General features: G+C 45.9%; 1 protein-coding gene across 1 annotated transcript in view; it reads left to right on the top strand.

Moving 5' to 3' along the window:
* The window catches only part of LOC119968937 (extracellular calcium-sensing receptor-like), a 103,065-nt gene extending 80,563 nt beyond the window's left edge, over positions 1-22,502 (top strand). The window contains 4 exon segments of the mRNA XM_038801950.1: positions 12,507-12,737; positions 15,752-15,875; positions 17,624-18,169; positions 18,172-22,502. Coding sequence (XP_038657878.1) covers positions 12,507-12,737; positions 15,752-15,875; positions 17,624-18,169; positions 18,172-19,034 — 1,764 coding nt within the window. The 3' untranslated portion in view covers positions 19,035-22,502.
* The last annotated feature ends 1,888 nt before the right edge of the window (positions 22,503-24,390 follow it).

The raw sequence follows: 24,390 nt of genomic DNA, 5'->3' as shown, positions 1-24,390 counted from the left end.
GGTGGGCCAAATGGCCTACCTCTGCTCCTACATCTTGTTGTCTTACTCATCCCTTATTCAATCGTTATTGGTGTTATCCACAATCTCTCTCCTGTGATTCTGGAGTCTGGGAACTATTATTTCATGATTTCAGTTTATATATATCACTATAACCTTTACTTCCATATCCTCAAATATTTGATTTGTTATTTGACACTGTCATTTTCGTGGGAGTCTATACTACTTGTCAGTACACTGATGATGGTGGGGAGGCGGCATAGAATTTATTTGAATACTTTCTGACACCCAAAACGCAGGGACATTTGATTGGTCCGATATCGGGCATGAGGATCGCAATGTGCTATTACCCCATGCTCCACTTTTTTGAAGCAGGCAACACATAATCTTCCACACTGCCTGCTCTTTCATGTGTGAAATACAGCCCAATGTAAAATGTGCTGCTGACTGGCTGCATGCTCAGAAAATCCGTGGCTGGCTAGCACAATCCAGAGCTAGCCTGCATCTCTTCAAAGGGTACTCATGCCATTGGAGTTGTTTGAACAGTCACAGAAAGGACTTGGTGCAGGAGAGAGGACAACAAATGGGAGCAACAGGCCAGAGAGGGGGCACCCAGATTTTCAAATACAGCACTGGAGGTCTCAGTGACGTAAGTAAAAAAAATGGAGTCACCGGACACGATCTACCGGCCGCATCTCGCTGGAATCGGGAAGGACACTGGCAGTATATCCCGGGAGAGGCCTCTTCCTGGACTCCTGGCAGTCCTTACGCCTCACAAGATCTGACTAGAATGGGCGGGACCCAGGCTCACATAGTTATAAGAGCTTAAAAGCTCCTTTAACTAGGCTCGTGGCAGATCATACAGCCACCCGGCATTGACCGGCCCCCTCCTGAGTTGCCTCCAAAGACCTAGTGGCAATGGTTGCGCCCCCATTAAAACAAGATTGTGGAGCATGCAACACACCACCACGAGCTTGGAGACATGTACGGAAAAGTAGTGGAGATCTCCCCCCAGACAATTGAGGCAGTGGAAGTGCTGTTTCATGAAGCCCAGGATTTTCTCCTTGATGTTTCAGGTGGTTACATGGCTCTCATTGTTGGGACACTATCCACGCATGGTCAGGCGGTGGAAGGGAATCATGAGCCAGGTAATCAAGCAGCCTCTGGTGCTTGGTGGTGGCCCAAAGATAGCCGATGTCACAAGGTGAAAACATCATGGGTGCTGCTATGATAGTGTGCATTCACCAATAGGATCTCCTGAATATGGTTGCACATCTACTGCACATTCATGGAGTGACAGCCTTTGAGGTTGGGATACATATCCTCTTGTTTGGCAAAGCCATTTTCTCTCTCCTCCAGATTCTCTCTGGTGAGTGAGAAGACGATAAAGGCCCTGCTCCTTCTGTAAAGGGAGACTGCCACCTCTATGAACGGGTGATGGATAGTAAACTGAAAAATTGCTAATGCCACCTTCCCCTGACTAATAGTGCAGAAAATTAGAGCCTTGCCTTGCTTTGTGGCTTCCAATCTGGTTGTAGGACGTGGCACAGTTCAGTAATCACCTACTTGGTGAAACCTAGGCACCGCAGTACTGCTCCTGGCTAAGGTGAAGGTAGGAGAAGTGTTCCTTTGGTGGTTAGGGTCTTCAGTTGTGAGCTCTCCTCCTGCTCCCTCTACAACCAGCTTTTCCTCTGTGCTGGGCCCAGCTCCATTTTCAATTTATGGTGCAGCCCAGGAGGAACTGCAACTATAGATCTCACGACCAACAGCAGATTTTCTCCTGAAAGAACTTCCAACTCTCTTGACCTTCTTGTCAAAGACCAGCATCACTCCCTTTTAAAAAAAGGGTTCATAATTTAAAAACTGCTCCAATAACATGCAACACTGTACTTTCACCAACCCGACAGAAGAAAGAAATGTCAAAAGCACCGCACCTGGAAGTCACATGCTGGTGCCAGGAGGGAGGGTCCCTTGTTTAGCTGAACACACTTCAGCTGGGAGAGATTCAAAGAAGGCATTCTTTAAGGGCCTGTAAGGTCCAAACAAGCAGTTTGTATGCCAAATCAGCATTAGACACAGTTAAACATCATACGTATTTCCCATCCAGAGAGGGCATGCTGCCACGAATGCCCTTACAGCCAGTGCGTGCTGCACGGATCTTGCCAGAAGTGACTGGCAGAGATTTGGCAGACATTTGTAGAGTTTCAGGCATGTGTGATACCATGAGCTGTGGAGTGGATTTTCATGGCTTTTAGTTTTGGAACCCTTCGCTCTATATCTCTGTTCTAGATGTTGCTCAGTTGATGGCATTCTTGCCTCTCAGTCAAAAACTTGTAGGTTCAAGTCCCACTCCAAGGTCCCGAGCACAAAATCTACGCTGTTGTTCTGGTGCAGTGCTGAGGGAGTACCAAATCCCCCCAACCCCCGCCCCCCGCGTGCCCCCCCCCCCCCCCCCCACCGCGATTCACCGAGTGCAGCTTGCCGAGTTCCCGACGGCATGGTTCTAACCACCTTTTGGCCATCGGAGCCTCGAGTGGCGTGGTCCGTGGCGGCCCTGGTTGGGTGGACGGGGGGGGGGGGGATCCTTCACCGGGGGGAGGGGGGGGGGAGAGGCTCACGGACGGCTAGGCTAGCGATCGGGAGCCACCGATCCGCGGGCGATCTCGGGGGAGGCCTATATTTTCGGGGCCGGTCCGCGGTCTGAGTCCGCCATGTCGCGTGGGGCGGCCGCCAAAGGCCACCGCCGTGCGCATGCGTGGATCCCGACCGAAAGTGCAGGGCCCCGTATCGGCAGCCAGAGCTGCGAGGAAAACTCCGGGCCCCTCCAGGGCTTGACATAGCCCCATTATTGGGGAATCCCACCCAGGGTTCTTTATTCTATAGGACTGTAACATTGGCTCCCATGCCCAGTTTAAGCTTTGTGAGATGGCCGTTAACTAAAATGTTCATATTCCAGTATGAAAATCCAGGATCTGTGAGCTCCCCCAAGAAGCGTGGCTGTGCATCCCCTTGGAGAGGCTTCACACTAGAATGGCAGGGGGTGTACCTGAGCAGGGACTTCGAGGAGGTGGAAACTAGATTAGGAACAAATACAGAAAAAATAAAAGCAAAAGAAGAGGACATGGGAATCAAAGGTTAAAAACAACAGCAGCTCTATTGTCCCTAGAGATGGGCTTGGTGTAAAGAAAAGTGATCGAGAAACAAAATTGAGTGTTCTGTATCTTCATGCACGTTGCATAAAAAACAAGATAAATGAGCTACCGGCACAATCAGAGTGAAGTGGTTCTGATTTGATAGGCATCGCTGAGACATGATTGCAAGATCAACCGTGGGACATCAATATTCAAGGTTATTTGACTTTTAGGAAAGACAGACAGGTGGTGGAGTAGCTTTGCTAATAAGAGACAAAATAAGTACAGTTGTGAGAGATGATCTAGGCTTGGAGGGTGTGACAAATGGGTAGAAATGACAAATACCAAAGGAAGGAAGAGAATGGTAGGACTGTTGTATAGGCCACTGAAAAGTAGCCACAATTTAGAAAACAGTTTAAATCAAGAAATAACAAATGCATGTAAAAAGATCATGGCATTAATCATGGGCGATTTTAATTTTCATATAGATTGGGCTAATCAAATTGGAAATGGCAGGCATGAGAATGAATTTGTGGAGAGCATCTGGGATGTTATTTTTGGAGCAATATGTTATGAAACCAACTAGGAATCAGGCTAGTTTGCATCTGGTAATGTGTAATAAGGTAGGTTTCATAAATGATCTCAAGGTTTAGAATCTCCTGGGAAATAGTGATCACTGTAAGAAGAAATTTAGCATTCAGCTTGAGTGTGAGAAACTGGGAATGAAATATCAGTGTTAAACTTAAAGAAGGGGAATTATGAAATATGAGAATGGAATTGGCTAAAATAGACTGGCCATATACATTAGTAGGTAAGACAACAGATGAACAATGGCCGACATTTGGGGAGATAATTCATGATCCCAGCAAAAATACAACATAATGAGGAGGAAAGACTCTAAGGTGAGGAAGAACCTACCATGGATAATCAAGGAAGTTAAGGAGGGTATTAAGCTGAAAGCAGAAACGTAGAAGCTGGCAAAGGTTAGTGGGATAGATTCAGAATGCAGCAAAGTTGGACTAAAAATAATCAGGAAGGAGAAAATAAACCATGTGGGCAAGATAGCAAGAAACATAAAAAACAGACAATGAGCTTTTTTTAAGTATATTAAAAAGGAGAGAGAAGTAAAAGAAAGCATTGGTCTCTTGGAGAATGAAACTGGGGAAGTAATTATAGGGAACAAAGAAATGCAAATTAAGTTAAATAGATATTTTGCATCAGTCTTTACTGTAGAGGAGACTGCAAGCATCCCAGAAATAGAAAAAAAGTCCAGGAGAGGAATTAAATACAGGCACCGTCACCAGAGAATTAGTTTTAGACAAACCAATGGGGTTAAAGGCTGACAAGGCCCCTGGACCTGATGGTTTGCACCCCAGGATCTTAAAGGAGTTAGCTACAGAGATGGCGAATGCAGTGTTTTTGGACAGTCGTAATCTGATCAAGCAGAGTCAGCATGATTTCATGAAGGGGAAATCATGGGCGGGATTCTCCGACCCCCCACCACGTTGGAGAATCACCGGGGGGCGGCGCTAATCTTGCCCCGACGCCGGCTGCCGTATTCTCCGCCGCCGTTTTTCAAGTGGGAGTGGGATTCCCGCCACGCTGGTTGGGGCCATTGACAGCGCCCCCCCCCCACCCCACGGTGATTCTCCAGCCCCAATGGGCCGAGCGGCCGTCCATTATTGGCCAGTCCCACCGGCGTGAATCACTCAACTCACATACCGGCGGGTCCTGGCAGGTGAGTCGGCAGGGGCGATCCTCAGGGGGTCATGGGGGATCCGACCCTGGGGGGGGGGGTGCCCACGGTGGTCTAGCCTGCGTTCGGAGCCCACTGATCTGCAGGCGGGCTGGTTCTGTGGGGACAGTTCTTTCTTCCTCGCTGGCCCCTGTAGGGCTCCATCATGGCCAGCGCGGAGAAGAGAACCCTCAGCGCATGCGCCAAAAATACAATGGCCGGTCTGCGCGTGCCCGAGATCATGCCGGCTCTTCGGCGCAAGCGCGAACCCGCGCCGTCCCTTCGGTGCCGGCTGGAGCGGTGCCAACCCTTCGGCGTCACCTACTCCGCACTGTACTCAGTCCCATGTTAACCGTTTGCGTGCCAGAACCTTATACTACAGTATGGGCATACTTAAATTTAAAGTTCCATCGGACCTATCCATATCAGAATGTGAGAGGACAGGACACATTAATTTTAATAATGTTTAAATATTAATCAACAAAACATGTCAGGAGCATGATGGAACCAAATTCCCTCAATATTTCTTGCACACTTCCATGATAGCTCCACTGGGAATATGCTGTAAGATCTGCTTGGATACACCGGGTCCCTGCCTTGCATGGAGTTTCTGCTCAACTTTGTCAGAGTTACAATCTTTGACAGGAGTTGGAAAGGTAGTGGAACAGAGGAATAGTGTTTCCTGCACTGAAGATTTTGACTTCCCTAACCTCTCTGCGACCTACTGTGTAATACCCATTAAGAGGAGGTCTATCAGCCTTCTCAGGGTGTGCCAGTCCAGGCATGCAATCTGCCCCTTCAAGGAAAAGGTACAATTCTTTCAAAACATTTTAGTAATCATCCCTAGACCAGACCCACTCTGCTGCTAAATAGCTGTGCAGTGGTTTTCAGCATCAAATGGTTGACAGGAATCTGAGCCACACCTGTAGTATGCGAGTGCATGCCAGCCTATGTAAATGAAGTCTTCCCACTAACCCAGCACATAGGATCAGTGTTGGATGTCTCTGGCAGTTGTGATCCTGTGAACCACTAGAATCATAGGCTGTCAAAATATGGGGCCAATAATACTAGTTACTTGTAATTGAGTTTACAGATAATATATATGCAACAGAATCGCATATTCAACAGAACTGTGGGCGGAATCTTACCAGAAGTTGGCAGAGCGTCAGGCTCAGACTAAAACTGGTGTGTAATTCTCGAGTTGCACAGGCCAGTTTTCTCTCCAAATATTTAGCTTCTTGGAGAAAATAAATGAGTGAGCATGGTTTATGCCATCATTTTGGCAGGGTCGGGCCTGATAGTGCTGGCAACCGGCTCCACAAAGATCGATGCTCCATCTTTAACGGGCGTTGTGAACACTACAGCCTAACGGTCCCCAGCCCCCAGCACTGAAGTATCGGGGTGCTCCATCCACCTCCGACAACCCTTCCCAGCATTCCCACCCCATCTCAACAATCCTCATCGGCATCTCCCCCCTTCCCAACACCCCCCCACCCCTGCAGCAATCTTCAGCTGCATTCCCACCCCCACCTCAACAATCCTCACTGGCATCTCCCCTCCCCTCCCGAACCCCCACCCCTGCAACAATCCTCGGCTGTATTCCAGCCCCCCACCAACACCTTGGAAGTATGACTGGCATTCCGCACCATCAGTGTCCACTCTCCCACTCCACCACACATAAATGCACCACCCTCATGGGGCTGCCACTAGGGTCTGCCTCTGGCACTGCCCCAGGCATAGGTTGGCACTACCAGTGCCCATCTGTGCCAAGGGGAAGTGCCAGGGCACTGCCCGGGCACATTCCTCTCCCCCCCCCCCCCACCCCCCCATGGGGCTATACCTACCTCTGCAGCCCAGAAGGATCCCCTCAATTGCTTCTTGTTTGGCCAAACATGTAATCTGTGCGGATGTGACGTCACGTTGGCAAGGTATAAATATTTAATGAGCGGGTTCATGTGGTGGGGAACTCATTAACAATATCTAAATAAATGGAAATCTATTCAAATGAGGATCACGTCCTTTGTGGGCGTGAACCTCGTGACATCGCTGCGATAGGCAGGAAAATTGGGAAATGTGCGGCGGGATTCTCCGCTGGCGGGATGCTGCATTTTGCATGGGGCTGCCACACCATGGAAACCTCATTGGTCGGCCGGCGTAATGGAGAATCCCGCCGGTGATCGCTCGAAAGCGGGATTTTCTGCCTGCGTCGCCGATCCCACGCACAGCTAATACGGGCTCAAAATCACCCCCTGTGTTTCCACTTGTCATCAATAATGTGAGCAAACATTAAAAATGAGCATTGAGCTAACTTTCTTGATGCATTATATAACCTGTGTAAGTGATTTTGTTCTCTCGTGGGATTAACGGGCTAAATCGCTGGCTTTTAAGCAGACCAAGGCAGGCCAGCAGCATGGTTCAATTCCCGTACCAGCCTCCCCGAACAGGCGACGGAATGTGGTGACTAGGGGCTTTTCACAGTAACTTCATTTGAAGCTTACTTGTGACAATAAGGTCACGGTAGCATGGTGGTTAGCATCAATGCTTCACAGCTCCAGGGTCCCAGGTTCGATTCCCGGCTGGGTCACTGTCTGTGTGGAGTCTGCACGTCCTCCCCGTGTGTGCGTGGGTTTCCTCCGGGTGCTCCGGTTTCCTCCCACAGTCCAAAGATGTGCGGGTTAGGTGGATTGGCCATGCTAAATTGCCCGTAGTGTAAGGTTAATGGGGGGATTGTTGGGTTACGGGTATACGGGTTACGTGGGTTTGAGTAGGGTGATCATTGCTCGGCACAACATCGAGGGCCGAAGGGCCTGTTCTGTGCTGTACTGTTCTATGTCTATGTCTATGTCTATTTCAATTGCCTTTTGCAATTAACCATGATACCTTCCGGAATGAAAGATGGAAGCAAAATTACTGTGAAGCAAAATTACTGATCTTAATCTGCTTTCATTAATGCTGCCATACATATTAAGCATGCTTATTTTATACTTGTTTGTTCTTAATCTGGATATCTATTCCTCTTTTAAATTATATTTTCCTGAAAATAATTAGAAGCCTTAATGCAGGCTATGTGAATTGATGTAGCTGTTATTTAACATAATGCTTGAGCATTTTGAGATATTCTCCGTGCTAGGTGCTAAACTGGAAAGATGATGGGGGCGATTCTCCAATATGGAGACCAAGTGTTTGCGCCGTTATGAATGCCGTCGCGTTTCACGACGGCGCGAACCGGGGACGGGTATGACCGATTCGGGCCATCTTTCCCGCTGCGCCAACCCGCGCATGCGAAGTTGGGACGCACCAAACTGCACATGCGCGAGGGACTTCTTTAGCGCGCCGGCCCCGACCACAAGGCGTCGGTGTTCAGTGGCCGGCCGTGCCATAAAGTAGGCCCGGGGGGGGGAGAGATCGGCCCGCCGATTGGTGGGCCCCGATCGCGGGCCAGACCCTGACGGAGGCCCCCCCTTAGTGAAGGAGCCACCACCCCCCCCCCCCCAAACAAGCCGCACCCCGACCATTCACGCAGAGTTCCCGCCGGCAGTGGCCAGGGGTGAACGGTGCCGGCGGGACTCTGTCATATCGGCACGGCCACTCGGCTCATCTGGGCCGGAGAATCGGTGGCCCCGTCGATTCCAGTGTCCCACGGCCGGCGCCGCGTCAAACGCGCTGGGGCCGATTCTCCACACCTCGGAGAATCACGCGCCGGCGTCGGGGCGTCGTGGCGCAGTTGTGGTGATTCTCCGGCCCGGCGCGGGGCTCGGAGAATTGCCCCCGATGAGTAAGGAGATGAATGAAGATAGTACAAGCGGTAGAAAAGTGCATAGATACCAGTACCTCAGTTGACTTTAGATAGCCTTGTGAGGTCATTGTGCCTTTTCCTAAACTATAGGTATAGATTGCAGCTCATCTCTTCAATCCTCCACACAAAACATCCTTTAAAAAATGTGTTACCGTGATCATAAATAGGATATAACCTACAAGGCAGAGCTCAACATTTTCTTCCCATTCATTATTTTTCAAAAATTAATAGCTGAGTATTGCAACAGAACATAAAAGTATGTGAAACATTATCGAACATTATTAAACTCTAAATGTTTGCTGTATCTTGAATCTGTATGTCACATTAAATATTTGAGATTGGCATGCTGAAGCTGTATATTAGTCCAGTCAGGCTACACCTGCACGAGTCTTGAGGCATAAGTCAGAGCATTGGAGCTCTGAAGCAGTGACAAAAGGACCTCAAGGCTGATTCTTTAGAATCAGAAGACGGGGGACGGGATTCTCTGATCCTGAGGCTAAGTTTTGACGCCGTCGTAAATGCCGTCGTGTTTCTCGACGACGTCAACGTGACCTCAGGATCAGCGATTCTGACCCATACAGGGGGCAAGCACAGCACTGGAGTGACCCATGCCGCTCCAGCTGCCGATCCCGGCGTCAGATGAGCGCTGCGGGTCTGCGCATGCACAGTGGGGGCGGCACCAACATACGCATGTGCAGTGGGACTGGCGTGATTGCGTGCATGCACGGTAGCTCCCTACACCGTGCCGGCCCCAACGCAACATTGCGTAGGGCTACAGGGGCAGGCGCGGAACAAAAGAGGCCCCCAGCCCGAGAGGCTGGCCCGCCGATCGGTAGGCCCCGATCGCGGCCAAGCCACAGCGGAGGCTCCCTCCGGGGTTGGACCCCTCTCCCCCCCCCCACCAGGCCGCCCATGGATCCATTAATGCCGAGGTCCCGCTGGGTAAGACCAGGGGCGCGATTCTCCGCCCCCCACGCCGGGTGGGAGAATAGCGGGAGGGCCTCCCGACATTTTTCACGCCTTCCCGGTATTCCCCCCCCCCCCCCCCCCACACGCCCGCCCCACGCCACGAATCGCCGCTCGTCGTTTTGTACGGCAAGCGCCGATTCGCCGAGGCCGATGGGCCGAGCGGCCGGGCCTTCGCGCCCGTTTCAACACGGCAGCAAACACGCCTGCTTGCTGCCGTCGTGAAACGGGTGCCAGATGCCCGTTTGGGGCATCTGGGGGCCTGATTGGCATGGCAGTACCACGGGCGTGCCACGGGGGGCATAGGCCCGCGATCAGTGCCCACCGATCGCGGGCCATGCGTCCATAAAGGACGCACTCTTTTCCCTCCACCGCCCCGCAAGATCAAGCCGCCACGTCTTGCGGGGCGGCTGAGGGAAAAGACGCCAACTGCGCATGCGCGTGTTGGCGCTGTCCAACCTGCACATGCGCGGCGGACGTCATCGGCCGCATCAGCCGGCGTGACGCTTGCCGTGCGGCCTTGACGACCGTCATCAAGGCCGCGCTGCCGTGACGCATGGGGCCGCGCCCCTAGCCCCGCCCGTGGGGGGGAGAATCGGCCCCGGAAGTGGGCGTGAAGGCTGCTGTGGGTCACGGCCTGTCCCACGGCAGCCGTTACGATTCTCCGCAAATCGCCCCAGGTGTTAGAACGGCGCCGGCGGGACTTGGAATTTTTTTGTACGGCCGCTCGGCCCATCCCCGGCGGAAAATCGGCGAAGGGGGCCCCGTAGAGCAGCCCCCAACCAGCGCCGCGCCGACCGCGCTGGTGTCAATGGTGCTGCTGCTCCGCTCTCCGGAGAATTGGCGGACTGGCGTCAGGGCGGCGTGGCGCGATTTGCACCGGTCGCGGCAATTCTCGGGCCCAGCCCTGGGATGAGAGAATTGAATACCCAATTATTTTTTCCAATTAAGGGGAAATTTAGCATGGCCAATCCACCTACCCCGCACATCTTTGGGTTGTGGGGGTGAAACACATGCAGACACAGGGAGAATGTACAAACTCCACACAGACAGTGACCCGGGGCTGGGATCGAACCCGGGTCCTCAGCACCCTAAGCTGCAGTGCTAACCGCTGTGCCACCGTGCTGCCCTTGAAGATTGGGTTTTAAGGAAAGAAAGAAGAATTCTAATATCTTACTGAATTCCCCTAGAGTTTATAATTAGGAAAGGTTGTCAAACGAATTAGACTACATTTAAATTAGGTGGATTGACCATGCTAAATTGCCCCTTAGTGTCTGAAGGTTAGGTGGGGTGTTCTTTCAGAGGGTCCGTGCTGACGCGATGGGCTGAATGGCCTCTTTTGCACTGCAAGGATTCTATGGAGTCAAAGCTAGGCAAGCATTTGAAGGAGAAGGGAATAGAGGGTTATGATGATAGATTTAGATGATGAAAGATAGGAACGTGCTTGAGTGATGCCTGGACTGTTCGGGCAGTATATCATAACTAAATGTGTATACAATGCCCAGGGAGCCACACTCAATAGCACTTTTGTGACTGGTTGAAGTAACAATCATTTGTTCAACTAACCACTAAATTATCAAATTTCCTTTCATCAGCTGGAGAAAACGCTCTCATTAACTTTCAGGAACAACAACTCAAAATTGAGCAAGTCGCTCATGTTTCTCCCCCCCACCCAACCCTCCATCTCAATTCCCACCACCACGAGCAGAAAGATCAGCAAAACAGAGTCACATGGCTAAAGCAAGTCAGCTGTGACATCAGACTAGTTACATTTCATAACCCAAACACCCATTTGTATTTTTCATCAATCTTTCCTCTTTTGTTATATTTTTCCTTGGTTTGATTTAGCAAGTTTTGTTATGCCTCTTATTCAGTGACACCAGCCTCTGTGAGAAGTTGTTAGTTTTATTTCTCGCTCAAATTGGGAAGTGTAATTTTGCTACATTTCTTGAGCAGTCTATTGTTTTTCACGCACTACAATCTATTTGTCAAATTGGTAAATATGTTCCTGTATTTAAATATTGTGTGGCATTTTTTAACATTGAAACATGGGTCGCAATTTCACAATTATGTCTTTTAAAATTTTCTTTGATTTATTAAATATATTCAGAATGTTAACTCAGCCTGACAGTAGTCTGTTCAAGATGATCGAAGTCTCTAATGTTAGTAGCTCAGAGCAATATATATAGAGACAGATAATGAAGCAAGAATGGAGATATTCAGGAAGTCAAAGACAGAGGTATATAAATAATTTGAGAAGGGATTAGTGGATACAGTACCATGAGGCGAGAGGCAAATGGTAGTTATTCTTATTATTCACCTGTTTTGTCTTTATTTTGTTTTGAACATTGTTTAACATTTATTCTTTCATGGAATGTGGACATCACTGGCAAGACCAGCATTTGTTGCCCATTCCTAATTGCCCTTGAACTGAGTGGCTTGCCACACCACTTCAAACCATTGGCATGCCATATTGCTGTGGGTCTGGTGTCACATGTAGGCCAGACCAGGTAAGGACTTCAGATTTCCTCCCCTAAAGGATGAGTGGACCAGATGGATTTTTATGACCATCATCAATGGCCAAATGGTAATACGGCAATCACCACCAATGAGACCAGCTTTTCGCCTCCAGGTTATGAATTGAATTTAAACTCCACTAGCTGTCGTGGTGAGCATTGAACCCCTGTCCTCAGAACTTTAGCCTGGACCTCTGGATTACTAGTCCAGTGTTATTACCACAATGACACTATTGCCATAGTAATAAAATACACAGGCTTTTTAAACACATTTCTATCGAGCAACACCATGGGATATAAACTAGTGCGCTTAAATGTATTAAACGTGCGAGGTTTGCTACAATGATTTTCACATTGCTACCTAGGTTCTCAATCACCTGTTGCATTTGAAGTTTACAAACAGCATGGGCGAGCAGGTCGATTTTGATGAGCAAGGTGACCTCAAAGGAAATTATACCATTATCAACTGGCAATTGTCCCCTGAGGATGAATCTGTAGTATTTCACGAAGTTGGCAACTACAATGCAGATGCTAAACCAAGTGACAGACTCAACATAAATGAAAAGAAAATCTTGTGGAGTGGCTTCTCAAAAGTGGTATGTGATTAATTTTAATCATACATTTTATTTTATCCTACATACTATTTGCCAGATTAAAAATTTCACTAATTTTCATTCATAGTGGTGATACCTCTCCTGGAGGCAAGGTTAGGAAAAATAAGTTTTGTAAAAACCTCTCATTGGTTTATGACAGATTAGTAAAACTATTTCTTTTTGATTTTATTCAGAGGGAAATATACCTGAATATATTTCAATAGATGACTGTACATATTAACACTTGTCAAAACATAATCCTTTATCTTTCTGCTAATGACAATTGTTCAATATTTACCACAATTGCTATTTTCCCAAACCATATTGGAATTTAATTTCAAGTTGCTTCCACTACATAGAGATATGGCATAGACTGGGATAGTATTCTGATGCACAATGACCTGGAACTTTTTTCATCGTATGCTGTCATTTGAAAAATGAAAAAATTAAAATTGTTTATTGTCACAGGTAGGCTTCAATGAAGTTACTGTGAAAAGCCCCTAGTCGCCACATTCCGGCGCCTGTTCGGGGAGGCTGGTACGGGAATTGAACCGTGCTGCTGGCCTGCCTTGGTCTGCTTTAAAAGCCAGCTATTTAGCCCAGTGTGCTAAACCAGCCCCTGATTGTCAGACAAAATTTGTATTTTGTCTCTCACAATTCACTTATGCATGCTCAAAATCCCAAATGTCTAGTCTTTGACCCTCCATTCACCACAACATTTTTGCAGCCTCTACTCTGATCATTTAGACCTTCATCTCAACCTTTAAAACTCTATTTTCCATTGAACCCATTATCATCTCTCAGCTGGTTCGTTCCCTCAGTACAGCCCTCATCTATGTTCCTTGAGTCCAGTTGGAGCACAGAACTGAACGGACATGGTAGACAACTAGTTTAGCCATTTACTTTCGGATCTGGTTGAAGGCACCGTTGGATACTGTCTCATCTGCTGGAGCTGTTCATTATTCCAGAATCATTCTGGAATCCAAAGATACCCCCATCCTGATTTCCCCACTGCAGATTACCTTGTTAAAACTCTTTCCCTTATCTCCTCACCCTCTTCTCCAACAAAAAATGAGGAATTTATTGACTTCTTTGCCACCAAGATTGAGATAATTGAATCATCTGCCTCAGCCACTTCCTTCTCTTCCTCTAACCATTTAATGCTCGCCCTTTAATGTTTCCTTTAATGCTCCCCCAGTCCTGACCTAGTATCTTTCTCTAGTCTTTGTCTCTCAACTTACTGAGCTAAATCGCTGGCTTTTAAAGCAGACCAAGCAGGCCAGCAGCACGGTTCGATTCCCGTACCAGCCTCCCCAGACAGGCGCCGGAATGTGGCGACTAGGGGCTTTTCACAGTAACTTCATTGAAGCCTACTCGTGACAATAAGCGATTTTCATTTTCATTTTCATTCATCTTGTCCATGAATGCACCTTCTGCTCTTTGGTCCCTATTCCCATAAAACCTCTGACCACTCAACCTCCTTTCTGGTTCCCATGTTAGCTGATAGTTCTCGCTCTTCACTCCTTTAAATTTGCTGTTATCAAAACCCCTTTGCAAACTACTATCCCATTCCAAATCCCTTTCCTCTCAATGTCCTTGAAAGTGTTTCTGCCACCGAAATCCATGCCCATCTTTCCCTGAACTCCAATCAGATTTCTACCCCAACCACAGTACCAAAAACTGCTCTTCGCAAAGTCGCAAATGAAATTCTAAGTGATTTGACAAAGGTACCGTTCCCTCCACATCCTTCTTGATCTGCCTGCAGCCTTTGACTCAGTTAATCACACCATCCTCCTCTAATGGTTCTCCACTGTCATCCCGCTGGGTGAGAATGCTCTCACTTGGTTCCATTCTTGTCTATCCAATTGTAACCTGGAGATCATCTGCAATGAATTCTCTCCCCACTCCGGCAAGGTTATGTCTAATGTCCCACAAGAATCTATCCATGACCGCCTCTTATTTCTTATCTACATGCTGCCTTTCATTAACATCATCCAATAACACAACAGTTTGCACACGTACGCTGACCACACCCAGTTCTACTTCACCACTACCTCTCTTGGCCCCTCCAGTGTCTCTAATTTGTCAGTCTCAATTGCCAGTACCACAATTAATTTACAGAACCACCTTTAATAGCAGTAGAACACTTGAAGACAACTTTGTAAAATTAAGAAACGGTTTTGCCTGGGTACTTACAACCCAAGAGGCCTGGTGAACACAATTATGACAAATATGATGCTGGGCATGTCTGCAGCTAACTGACATCTGAGTATTCATGGCAGCAATGTTCTGTTTAGGCTGTGAAGACCTTGGTTAAAACAATAGGGAATATGCAGGTTTAAATGGAAAAATTCCAAGAATTTTGTACTAACTTTGTACATATGCACAAAATTCCTGAACACTCAGTTGCTTTGAATTGCTGTATATGGGCGAATGTCACATACAAATAGCTACCAAATCTATTTGCAATGTAAATGGGGCTGAGATGACAGCAAAGGAACAGAATCATAGCATTCCTGCAGTGCAGAAGGAGGCCATTCAGCCCATTGAGTCTGCACCTACCCTCTGAAAGTGCACTCTGCCTAGGCCCACTCCCTGGCAACCCGTAACCCCACATAACCTTTTGGACACCAAGAGAAAACTTAGCATGGCCAATCCACCTAACCTGCGCATCTTTGGATTGTGCGAGGAAACCCATGCAGACATGGGGAGAATGTGCAAACTCTACACAGTCACCCAAGGTCGGAATCAAATCCAGGTCCCTCACACTGTGAGACAGCAGTGCTACCCACGGTGCCACCGTGCAGCTATAAAGCTATATTTCAGAAATCTTTTCAATTGAAGAATTTCTTGAGTGAAATGAAATATTAAGTAATGTAACAAGGAGGAATAGAAACATTGAGAATGAATTTATGTGGAAGATCTCCCACTCACTAACCGCAAATTCAACTCTAAAGATTTTAATGAAACAATTCAATCAAAGTTTTAACTTTGAAAAATTGTATTTACCTTTCCAGGTCCCTTTTTCTAACTGCAGTCGTGATTGTGTGCCAGGCACCAGGAAGGGGATAATTGAAGGGGAACGCACCTGCTGCTTTGAGTGTGTAGCATGTGCAGAAGGAGAATTTAGTGATGAAAGTGGTAAGCTATACTGCCTGTTTTCTTGGATATGCTTGTAATAGAGGTTGATATAGAACATGCAAGTCCAAATCTCTGAGAGTTCTGCCTCCAGAAATATAGAAACTAAAATGAAAATATTACAATTGACCTGCCTTACATCAATGCAAAGATAACCTGGTACATTTGAAGGAGATTGGGCAGCCTGTAGGTATAAATCGGGAAGCAACAGCTTGACTGGCCCATTAATGCCTAAGGCCCAACAAATGTCATATTAATGCGGGGCTGTAGATGGCTGAGTGACCCACCAGCAGACCTATTGGAGATTGTTGAGGTCAGGCATGATCGGTGGAACTCTCCTTCCAGCGACACCAGAATTGCGATTGGGCGGGGAATCGCGTCAGCTGAATATCAAGATCGGCGCCGGGTGCCGCAAAGAATGCCATGTTCCGGTGTCTCGACAGCGGTGTGAATGTGTTCTCCGTTAAACACCGGCCTGGGCATGCAAATTGAACAGTAAACGCCGTCGGCATATCATTATTGGGACCGCCCCTGCATTCTCCGGGCCTCCAGCGATGTTCCGCCTCCACCAGGAGGAATCACCAAAGGCGAGGTTCACTTTTGGTATTTAAAATTGGGAACTAGGTGCCAAGACTGCTGAGGGCAAGAGAGAGGAGGTAGGACATGTTCCCAAGCCGCAACCGTGGGCTGCCAGTCCGGCTGCTAGCTAGGGGGAGGGGTGACTGCCAGGGCTGGGGAGAGCACTGAGTGGCAGCCGGGGGATGTACAGTGGAATCGGGGTGACCGCCAGGGCCAGCATGTTCAGGCACGGACCAACATTTCATTGCTGTGGCCTGCAAGCAGCCATATTGCAGCGCACTCCACTGACCTCCCACCATGGCCCGTAGTTAGGCAGAGCGCCACCGGCTGTATGGATGCCTCCCCGAGGGCAGTCCCCCGAGGAGCCCACAGACTCTGCTCCCCCCCCCCCCCCCCACCCCCCCCACAGCGAGACGCAGCCCTACTGGCGGGACACCCAGAGTAGATACCATGGCAGAGTGCAGGACGGTGCCAGCCACAGGTACCCTTGCTGGCAGGGACGGGTGGGGGGTCAGAGTCCCACGACCACACCATTCAGCAATGTCTCCAGATCCGTATCTGCGAATCCCAGGGTCACTCTTCGGGTGGCATCACCTTGACTGGAATGTGTATGGGGAGTGGGGTGCTTATATGCGGCTGCAGCCTGGCAGGCTCTCCTGTGTTGAGTCTGACCCCAGTGAATCAGACGCCGATGTGGTGTGGAATTGCACTAGATCAATGTGACATCGGTACTAGCCCATTAAAGTGTCCTGAATCACTCCGGGACCGGCACCGCTTTCATCAGCGTAGAACTTCGCGATTCAGTCCCGTCATCAGCACTGAGTCTCTCAAATGGAGAATCCTGGCCGATAGCTGAGCACAGCCTCATATAGGTTAGAATATAAGTAGTGGGGAGAAGGTGACTGATACTACTGAGATGCAAAAGGTTGTTAGTGAACAAACTACATTAGATGTTGAAAATGTAATAATATAATATTCATCATTCTTAAAGCCCAACTAGGAAGTAAGAAAACTAATAATAAAGTGGCAATAATGTCTTTGAACGGAAATAAGGCAGTATAGAATGATTACTCACTTTCATTGAGTAAAGAGCTAATGCTTTGAAGGCCTATTTGCACCAAAGAAATAATTGACTATACTTGATTCATTGTTTACTGTGTTTTCTCCTTTAGATGCAAGTGCATGCACAAAGTGTCCCAATGATTTTTGGTCAAATGAGAATCATACATCATGCATTGCCAAGGAGATTGAATACCTATCATGGACTGAACCTTTTGGAATTGCTCTGACAATATTTGCCATTCTAGGAATACTGATGACTTCCTTTGTTTTGGGCGTATTCATTAAGTTCAGAAATACTCCTATTGTGAAAGCCACTAACAGAGAACTGTCCTATCTCCTCCTCTTCTCCTTAATCTGCTGCTTTTCCAGCTCATTGATTTTTATTGGAGAACCAAGAGATTGGACTTGTAGATTGCGTCAGCCTGCGTTTGGAATCAGCTTTGTGCTGTGCATTTCTTGCATTCTGGTGAAAACGAATCGCGTACTATTAGTCTTCGAGGCAAAGATCCCAACCAGCCTTCATCGAAAGTGGGTGGGCCTCAATTTGCAATTCTTACTGGTTTTCCTCTGTATTCTTGTGCAAATAGTTACTTGTGTCATCTGGCTTTATACAGCACCCCCTTCAAGCTACAGAAACCATGAACTAGAAGATGAAATAATTTTATTACGTGTGATGAAGGTTCTCTGATGGCGCTTGGGTTTCTCATCGGTTACACATGCCTCCTTGCTGCCATTTGCTTCTTTTTTGCCTTTAAGTCTCGCAAACTCCCAGAGAATTTCAACGAGGCCAAATTTATTACTTTCAGCATGCTGATATTTTTCATAGTCTGGATCTCATTCATCCCTGCTTATGTGAGCACTTACGGGAAATTTGTTTCAGCTGTTGAAGTCATTGCCATACTTGCATCAAGTTTTGGGTTGCTTGGATGCATTTATTTTAACAAATGCTATATAATTTTGTTTAAACCATCAAGAAATACCATTGAAGAAGTGAGATGTAGTACAGCTGCCCATGCTTTTAAAGTAGCAGCCAGGGCAACTTTGCGACGCAGTACCTTATCCCGTAAGAGGTCCAATAGTATTGGTGGTTCAACTGTCTCTTCTCCATCATCTTCAATCTGTAGCAGAAACGCCCATGATGAACCAATCACCATGGAGATACCAAGGTGCAGTAAGCAGAAGGTCAGTTTTGGCAGCGGAACTGTCACCTTATCCCTAAGTTTTGAGGAAACTGGAAGATATGCAACTGTTAGCAGGAGCATGAGGAGGCGAAATTCAGTGGAAGCCAAATATAGCGATGATTTTTTGATGAAGCACAATGTTTTGATCCCTCTTCAGAATTGCGATACAGGAAATGACACGCGGTGCAAGATAATGGGAAACAATGGATCAGGAACTCTTGAGTCATTGGATGGTAGCAAAGAATATGCCAGAAAAACAGAAGAAATGTCCTCCAACACTTCAATAAATTCAAGAAACCTTGTTGATGGCACCATTGTAGATAATGCTATAAATTCTTAACAGTGCAATATTTTCAAATAGTCCCAGCACTTTTGTGAATTGCTGTTGGTGCAAAATGTAAGTTATGCTGTTGCTGTCTGTATCAAAAATTAGAACTCAATATTACACCTAGAAAACTACCCAAATGACAATTCAGGACATTGAAGCATTGCCAAAACTGAGGTACATTAGGAGAATAGTTTTATCATGGCCGGCCAATCCCTGGATTTTCTATAAAATGAGATACACATTATTTTTTTTTAAATGAATGCAAGCCTAGAAATGCTACAGAATAAGGTACAGGAAATAAAATCAGAAAGAAAACAACAAGGTGAAACAGAATGGCCTATGGATGCACAATTTAACAACTGCATTCTTTCAACAGTTGCCATATAACAAAAGCTAAAGAATCTTGTGTACTTGAAAGGTCATTAAAGTTGTGATTGCACAAACATCTGTATGTTTTCAAAATTATATTCTGGGTCAATATATTTCAACAAACCCAAGGAATTAGAGAAGGAGTCACGAACTATCAAAAACAATGTTGGAGAAGTTGATGACAGCACAAAGAACCTTTCAGAATCTTTCAAGGAAATTCGCACTGTTACAACAATGGGTTATCCCTATGCAACATCACTGCTGCAAACACAGATTATTTATTTTGCATTAACATGACAATTACACCAATCATATGGAAAGTCTGTTGCAGTTTTAAATTTTGTCAGACGCGAGGTCTATTAAATTAAGTAGGAATATGGTTCTGGAAGTAAACAATGTCACTAGTGGTAACATGCTATCGTATTGCATCTCTGTGATTATTGCATCATGTTACACATGTTTAATTACATTGTAGTTTAACACTACAGAATGGATTTTATTGTTGGAAAAGTAGAAAGCAACCAAGTTGACACTGGGTGTCAGGAATTTAAGTTATGAGGAGAAGCCAGAGAGATTGAACTTGCTTTCTTTGCGCAGAAGGGAAACTTTAATAAAATCAAATTGAAGTCTTCAACATTATGAATCGAAATGGCAAAGGAGAAGGCACAAGTTAAATAAATCGGAAGATAAGAATGAGAAGTATGAACTTTTTCATCCTCAGGGTAATAGTGTTGTGGAGTAAGTTGCCAAGGAAAGCCACTGAAATAGACAGCATAAAGTGGTTCAAGAGACAATGGTGTTTCTGGAGAGAGAAAGGACGGGGAACACACTGATAGATGACTCTGATATTAAAAAAAAAACTAACTCTCTGGAGTTGACAGCCATTTCCTGTTTTTAAGAATTGAAAGACATCTAACTGCGATGCTGAAGTTTGGTAAAAACAAGCACTATACTGCTGCTTGTATCAAATTATCTTTCACTTCCAGTATTAAGGCTAATGCTGCCTTTAACTTGCTGACGCAAAGACAGTAATGTGATACGGTGTTAGGCATTTGATGTTATGATTATATGGACAATAGGTAGTATGAATGGGTAATAGCGAAAATAGGATATTATGTCATACATTGGAGCATTAATAATAGAAAGTTATAGAAGTTGTAAGATAATGGTAGTACTGTAAATTAATACCCACGATAGCAAAATAGAACTCACATTATAAACCTATAATCAGCAGTCAGTGACATCCAGAAAGGTGGAGAGAAAATGAAAAAAGAATGAAATATAAAGAGAGCTATAAATAAAATATCATGGTGAGATGTGTGCAGTAGAAATATATGAAGTTTCCCATCTGTTCTGAAGATTAACTTCATGCCTGGAGGTAATTTGCTGGAGGTGAGGTACAGTATTTCAGCAAAGAAAATGAAGCAAGTTGGTGCAATGACACAGCCTTGTTTGACTGCAGTTTTGAGTGAGATAGGGTTTGTGAGGGTTCCATTGGTGAGGATTGTAGCTTGCATGTCATTGTGGAGTTGGTGGAGGATGGTGAGAATGGATATTCCATAAGTCTTTGTGATTGAGAGTCAAAGGCTTTTGTGAGGTCGAGAATGGCCATAAACTGTGGTTGGTTGGTTCAGAGACTTGGCCAACCTACAGAAGGCACCTCAAAGCACTGGAGAAGCACTACCAGCAGTGTTTACTAAATCCTCTAAATCCATTGGCAAGAAGGGTGGTCCAGCAGGAAGGTTACAGCCAACATGCCCAGCATTGTGGCACTAATCATGCTAAACCAGTTCTGCAGGGTGGGACACGTCGTTTGTGTCTAACAATAGGTTCCTGAAGCAACTGCTCTACTTGGAACTTGGTTGCAGCAGGGGACACCCAGAAAGACTGCATAAACCCTTGAGGGAGACTCTCAAAGCATCTCTGAAGAGGTCAAACGTTCTAGCTGATTCATGGGAGGTCTTGGCATATGGCCAAACTAATGGGAAATGCTCATTGGGGAGGCACTGAACACATTGAGAGATGTCAGTGGGAACATAGACAAAGTCAAGGTATAGGAGGGAGCGCCCAAACCTCCAAACAACCCATCTACCCAAACTTTCAAGCACTACATGATCCATAAAACCAGAGTGGAAGAAAGTCATCCTCAACACTGCCTAAGAAGAAAAACAGAAATATTTTTTGGATGTAATAATAACAAATGATTGCTTAGTAGCAGTCTAATGTATTATATTGATGAGACAGTGGTGATACAAAAATGATTCGGCGAGAATAAAACAACCTAACATTGACAAAAGGGAAGGTGAAACCCAATAATAGCTAATGACAGTGTGATCGAGCGGCAGAACATTACAAGGCTAGCAGTGGTATTCCTTCAATGTGAGTCTGATGTTGAAGCAGTTTGACAACTGTAATGGTATAACGTGAGATCGGTGAGACAACCACAATAAAGCATTTTAACATTAATGATGATTTACTAATGGAAGGGTTTGACATCAATGAGACAATGTTAATGGAACTGTGTGGCATTTGTAAGATTGATGAGGCAGCAATAACAAATACTATCAAATTGAAATTAGTCCATCACTTTCAACTAGAGTTTATATTACATGCAATGCCTGTTCTTTTTATTTATGTTTCTTAAGATTGACATTTAATGACCTGTACTGTACAGCAGAATAAATTACAATGGATACCACAATTAGATGAGCTGAATTGGAAGATAAACTAAGCAACCAGATAACAGAATTACATTTATCCTATTTGATAGGATGACACACATTTAAAATATGTGATCAGATAGTGAAATTGTGGTTCTTACATTGTCTAGTTAGCTAGAGAAAAAGCAAGTAAGATTGAGAACTTAGAGCCATGTGTAGCTGTAACCGAGATTGGCAGCTGCGATGATGAAACTGTTTCCTTGCACTTATATTTGAAAGTTGGACTTCAAGGAACTGTAACAAGAACATGTAATGATTTTGTAACAAAAAATTGTTAACATTATGTTAAGTGCAAATTGTATTTCAAACATCAAATGTGTAAAATTGATAATTATATATCTATCTATTAAATACATATTTCTTGATAAATAGCTGTTCATAAGAATCAAAACATCTTGTAGCGCTTGAATTTTTTTGTACACTGTTCATTTGTGTATTCTTTGACCTGGTTTCTTTAGATTCTGACATGAATGATATTCATTTTGGAATCTCCATTGAAATGCACTTATCTATCTGTGAACTCTGTAAATCATTTAATTTTTAATTCTCCAATTAACATGAGCCGTTGCAATCATTTTCAGTGTGCACCCATGGCCACACCAATGTCACGTCTCCATCAATCAGCTGCCAATTATTCCTCTTATAAATTATAATTTAGAAGGAGCATAAGATTAGGTCATAGATGACATATGCACCATACTTTCACCATGGGTAGGCATTAGACAAGAAAATATTGAAGAAAATATTAAGGTATAAAGGACATACTACACTGCTGCCTCATGGCGCCGAGGACCAGGGTCCCATCCCGGCTCTGGGTCACTGGCCATGTGGAATTTGCACATTCTCCCTGTGTCTGCGTGGGTCTCACCCCCACAACCCAAAAAGATGAGCAGGGAGGTGAATTGGCCACGCTAAATTGCCCCTTAACTGGAAAAAAGAATTTGGTGCTCTAAATTTATATAAAAAAAATAAAGGACATACTAGAAGCAAAGTGATTTCTCCCTTTGAAACCATTACTACAATTTCTGCCTTAGCGGACCCATTTTTCTTTTCTTCCTTGCCCACCCTGAGATCCAGCACAGAGTTCACTCTCTTAAAGCAACACTTCCACAATTCTCTCCGATAATGGAGAGTCTAATTTGGCATCTTGAACCCAGCAATTGCATATATTTATGACCCTGATACCCCTTCCTGCACTTTAACAAGCTTCTACCTACACATCTCTTACTTCATGAGAATTGGCACACACTCCCCAACTTCTAGCTGTACCTTAGGTTACTCTATTTTCTTGCAAGTGAAATTCGTCCACGATGCTCCCATTAAGCAAAACCCACATGGGGTGTTCTTTCGGGTGGTTGGTGTAGACTCGATGGGCTGAATGGCCTCCTTCTGTACTGTTGGGATTCTATGGTTCAGTAAATGTTGCCTGAGTCTCCTTTGTTCCAACTTCTGGTGCTGCTACTCTTCCATGGTAATGGTTCAATAGAATCTGCCTATTGGGAATACCATTGCTATTCTGAGTAGCCCTAAGTGCTAATAAAAGGCTGGGTGGAAAATTTGCCTGGAGCGTGACCTTAGCAGAAACATGAGAAGCAACTACTGCAGCAGAGAATTGTAAAAATGAAACCCTTTAAAAGTATTTCCCATTTTCAGAAATCTATATTCAAAATCTTTAGCTCCTTTGCAACAGGAACCTCACTTTTCCTCCTGTATCAGCTGATTCTGGCAGCAGCTGCACCTCAGACTCACTGAGTTGTCCAGAGTGTATTAATAGTTCATAAGCAAGAAACTCACAACTGCTATGCAACTGGTCTCACTCTGATACCATTGGAGAGAAAATATAAGTTAATGTTTAAAGACAGAATCCTTCTTTGGAACATTTCTTCTCAAAAAGGCTTCTGTTCAAAACATGAAACTTTCTTTTCTCAAGAAGTAATACTTGCCTGCTGTGTATTTGTTTCTCATTTGTTGGGCGGGATTCTCCCGAATCAGCAAGGTGGCCCTATGCTGGCGGAAAAAACGGCGCAAATCACTCCGGTGTCGGGCCGACCGGAAGTAGCGTAATTCTCCGTAAGTCCGGAGGCTAGTCCGGCGCCGGATGGGTTGTCGCCACGCCAGCCGGCGCCGAAGGGACTGCGTGAGTTAGCGCATGCACAGAACCGCCAGCGTGGTTCAGCGCATGCGCACACCGGCTGGCGTATTCTGGCGCATGCGCAGGGGGGTATCTTCTCTGCGCCTGCCATGGCGGAGCCTCCAGGGGCCGGTGCTGAAGGAAGAAG

The sequence above is a fragment of the Scyliorhinus canicula genome, chromosome 7, assembly GCF_902713615.1.
Source record: "Scyliorhinus canicula chromosome 7, sScyCan1.1, whole genome shotgun sequence".
NCBI lineage: Eukaryota > Metazoa > Chordata > Chondrichthyes > Carcharhiniformes > Scyliorhinidae > Scyliorhinus > Scyliorhinus canicula.
Note: the sequence above shows the minus strand (reverse complement) of the source record. Positions and strands in the feature narration are given on the sequence as shown.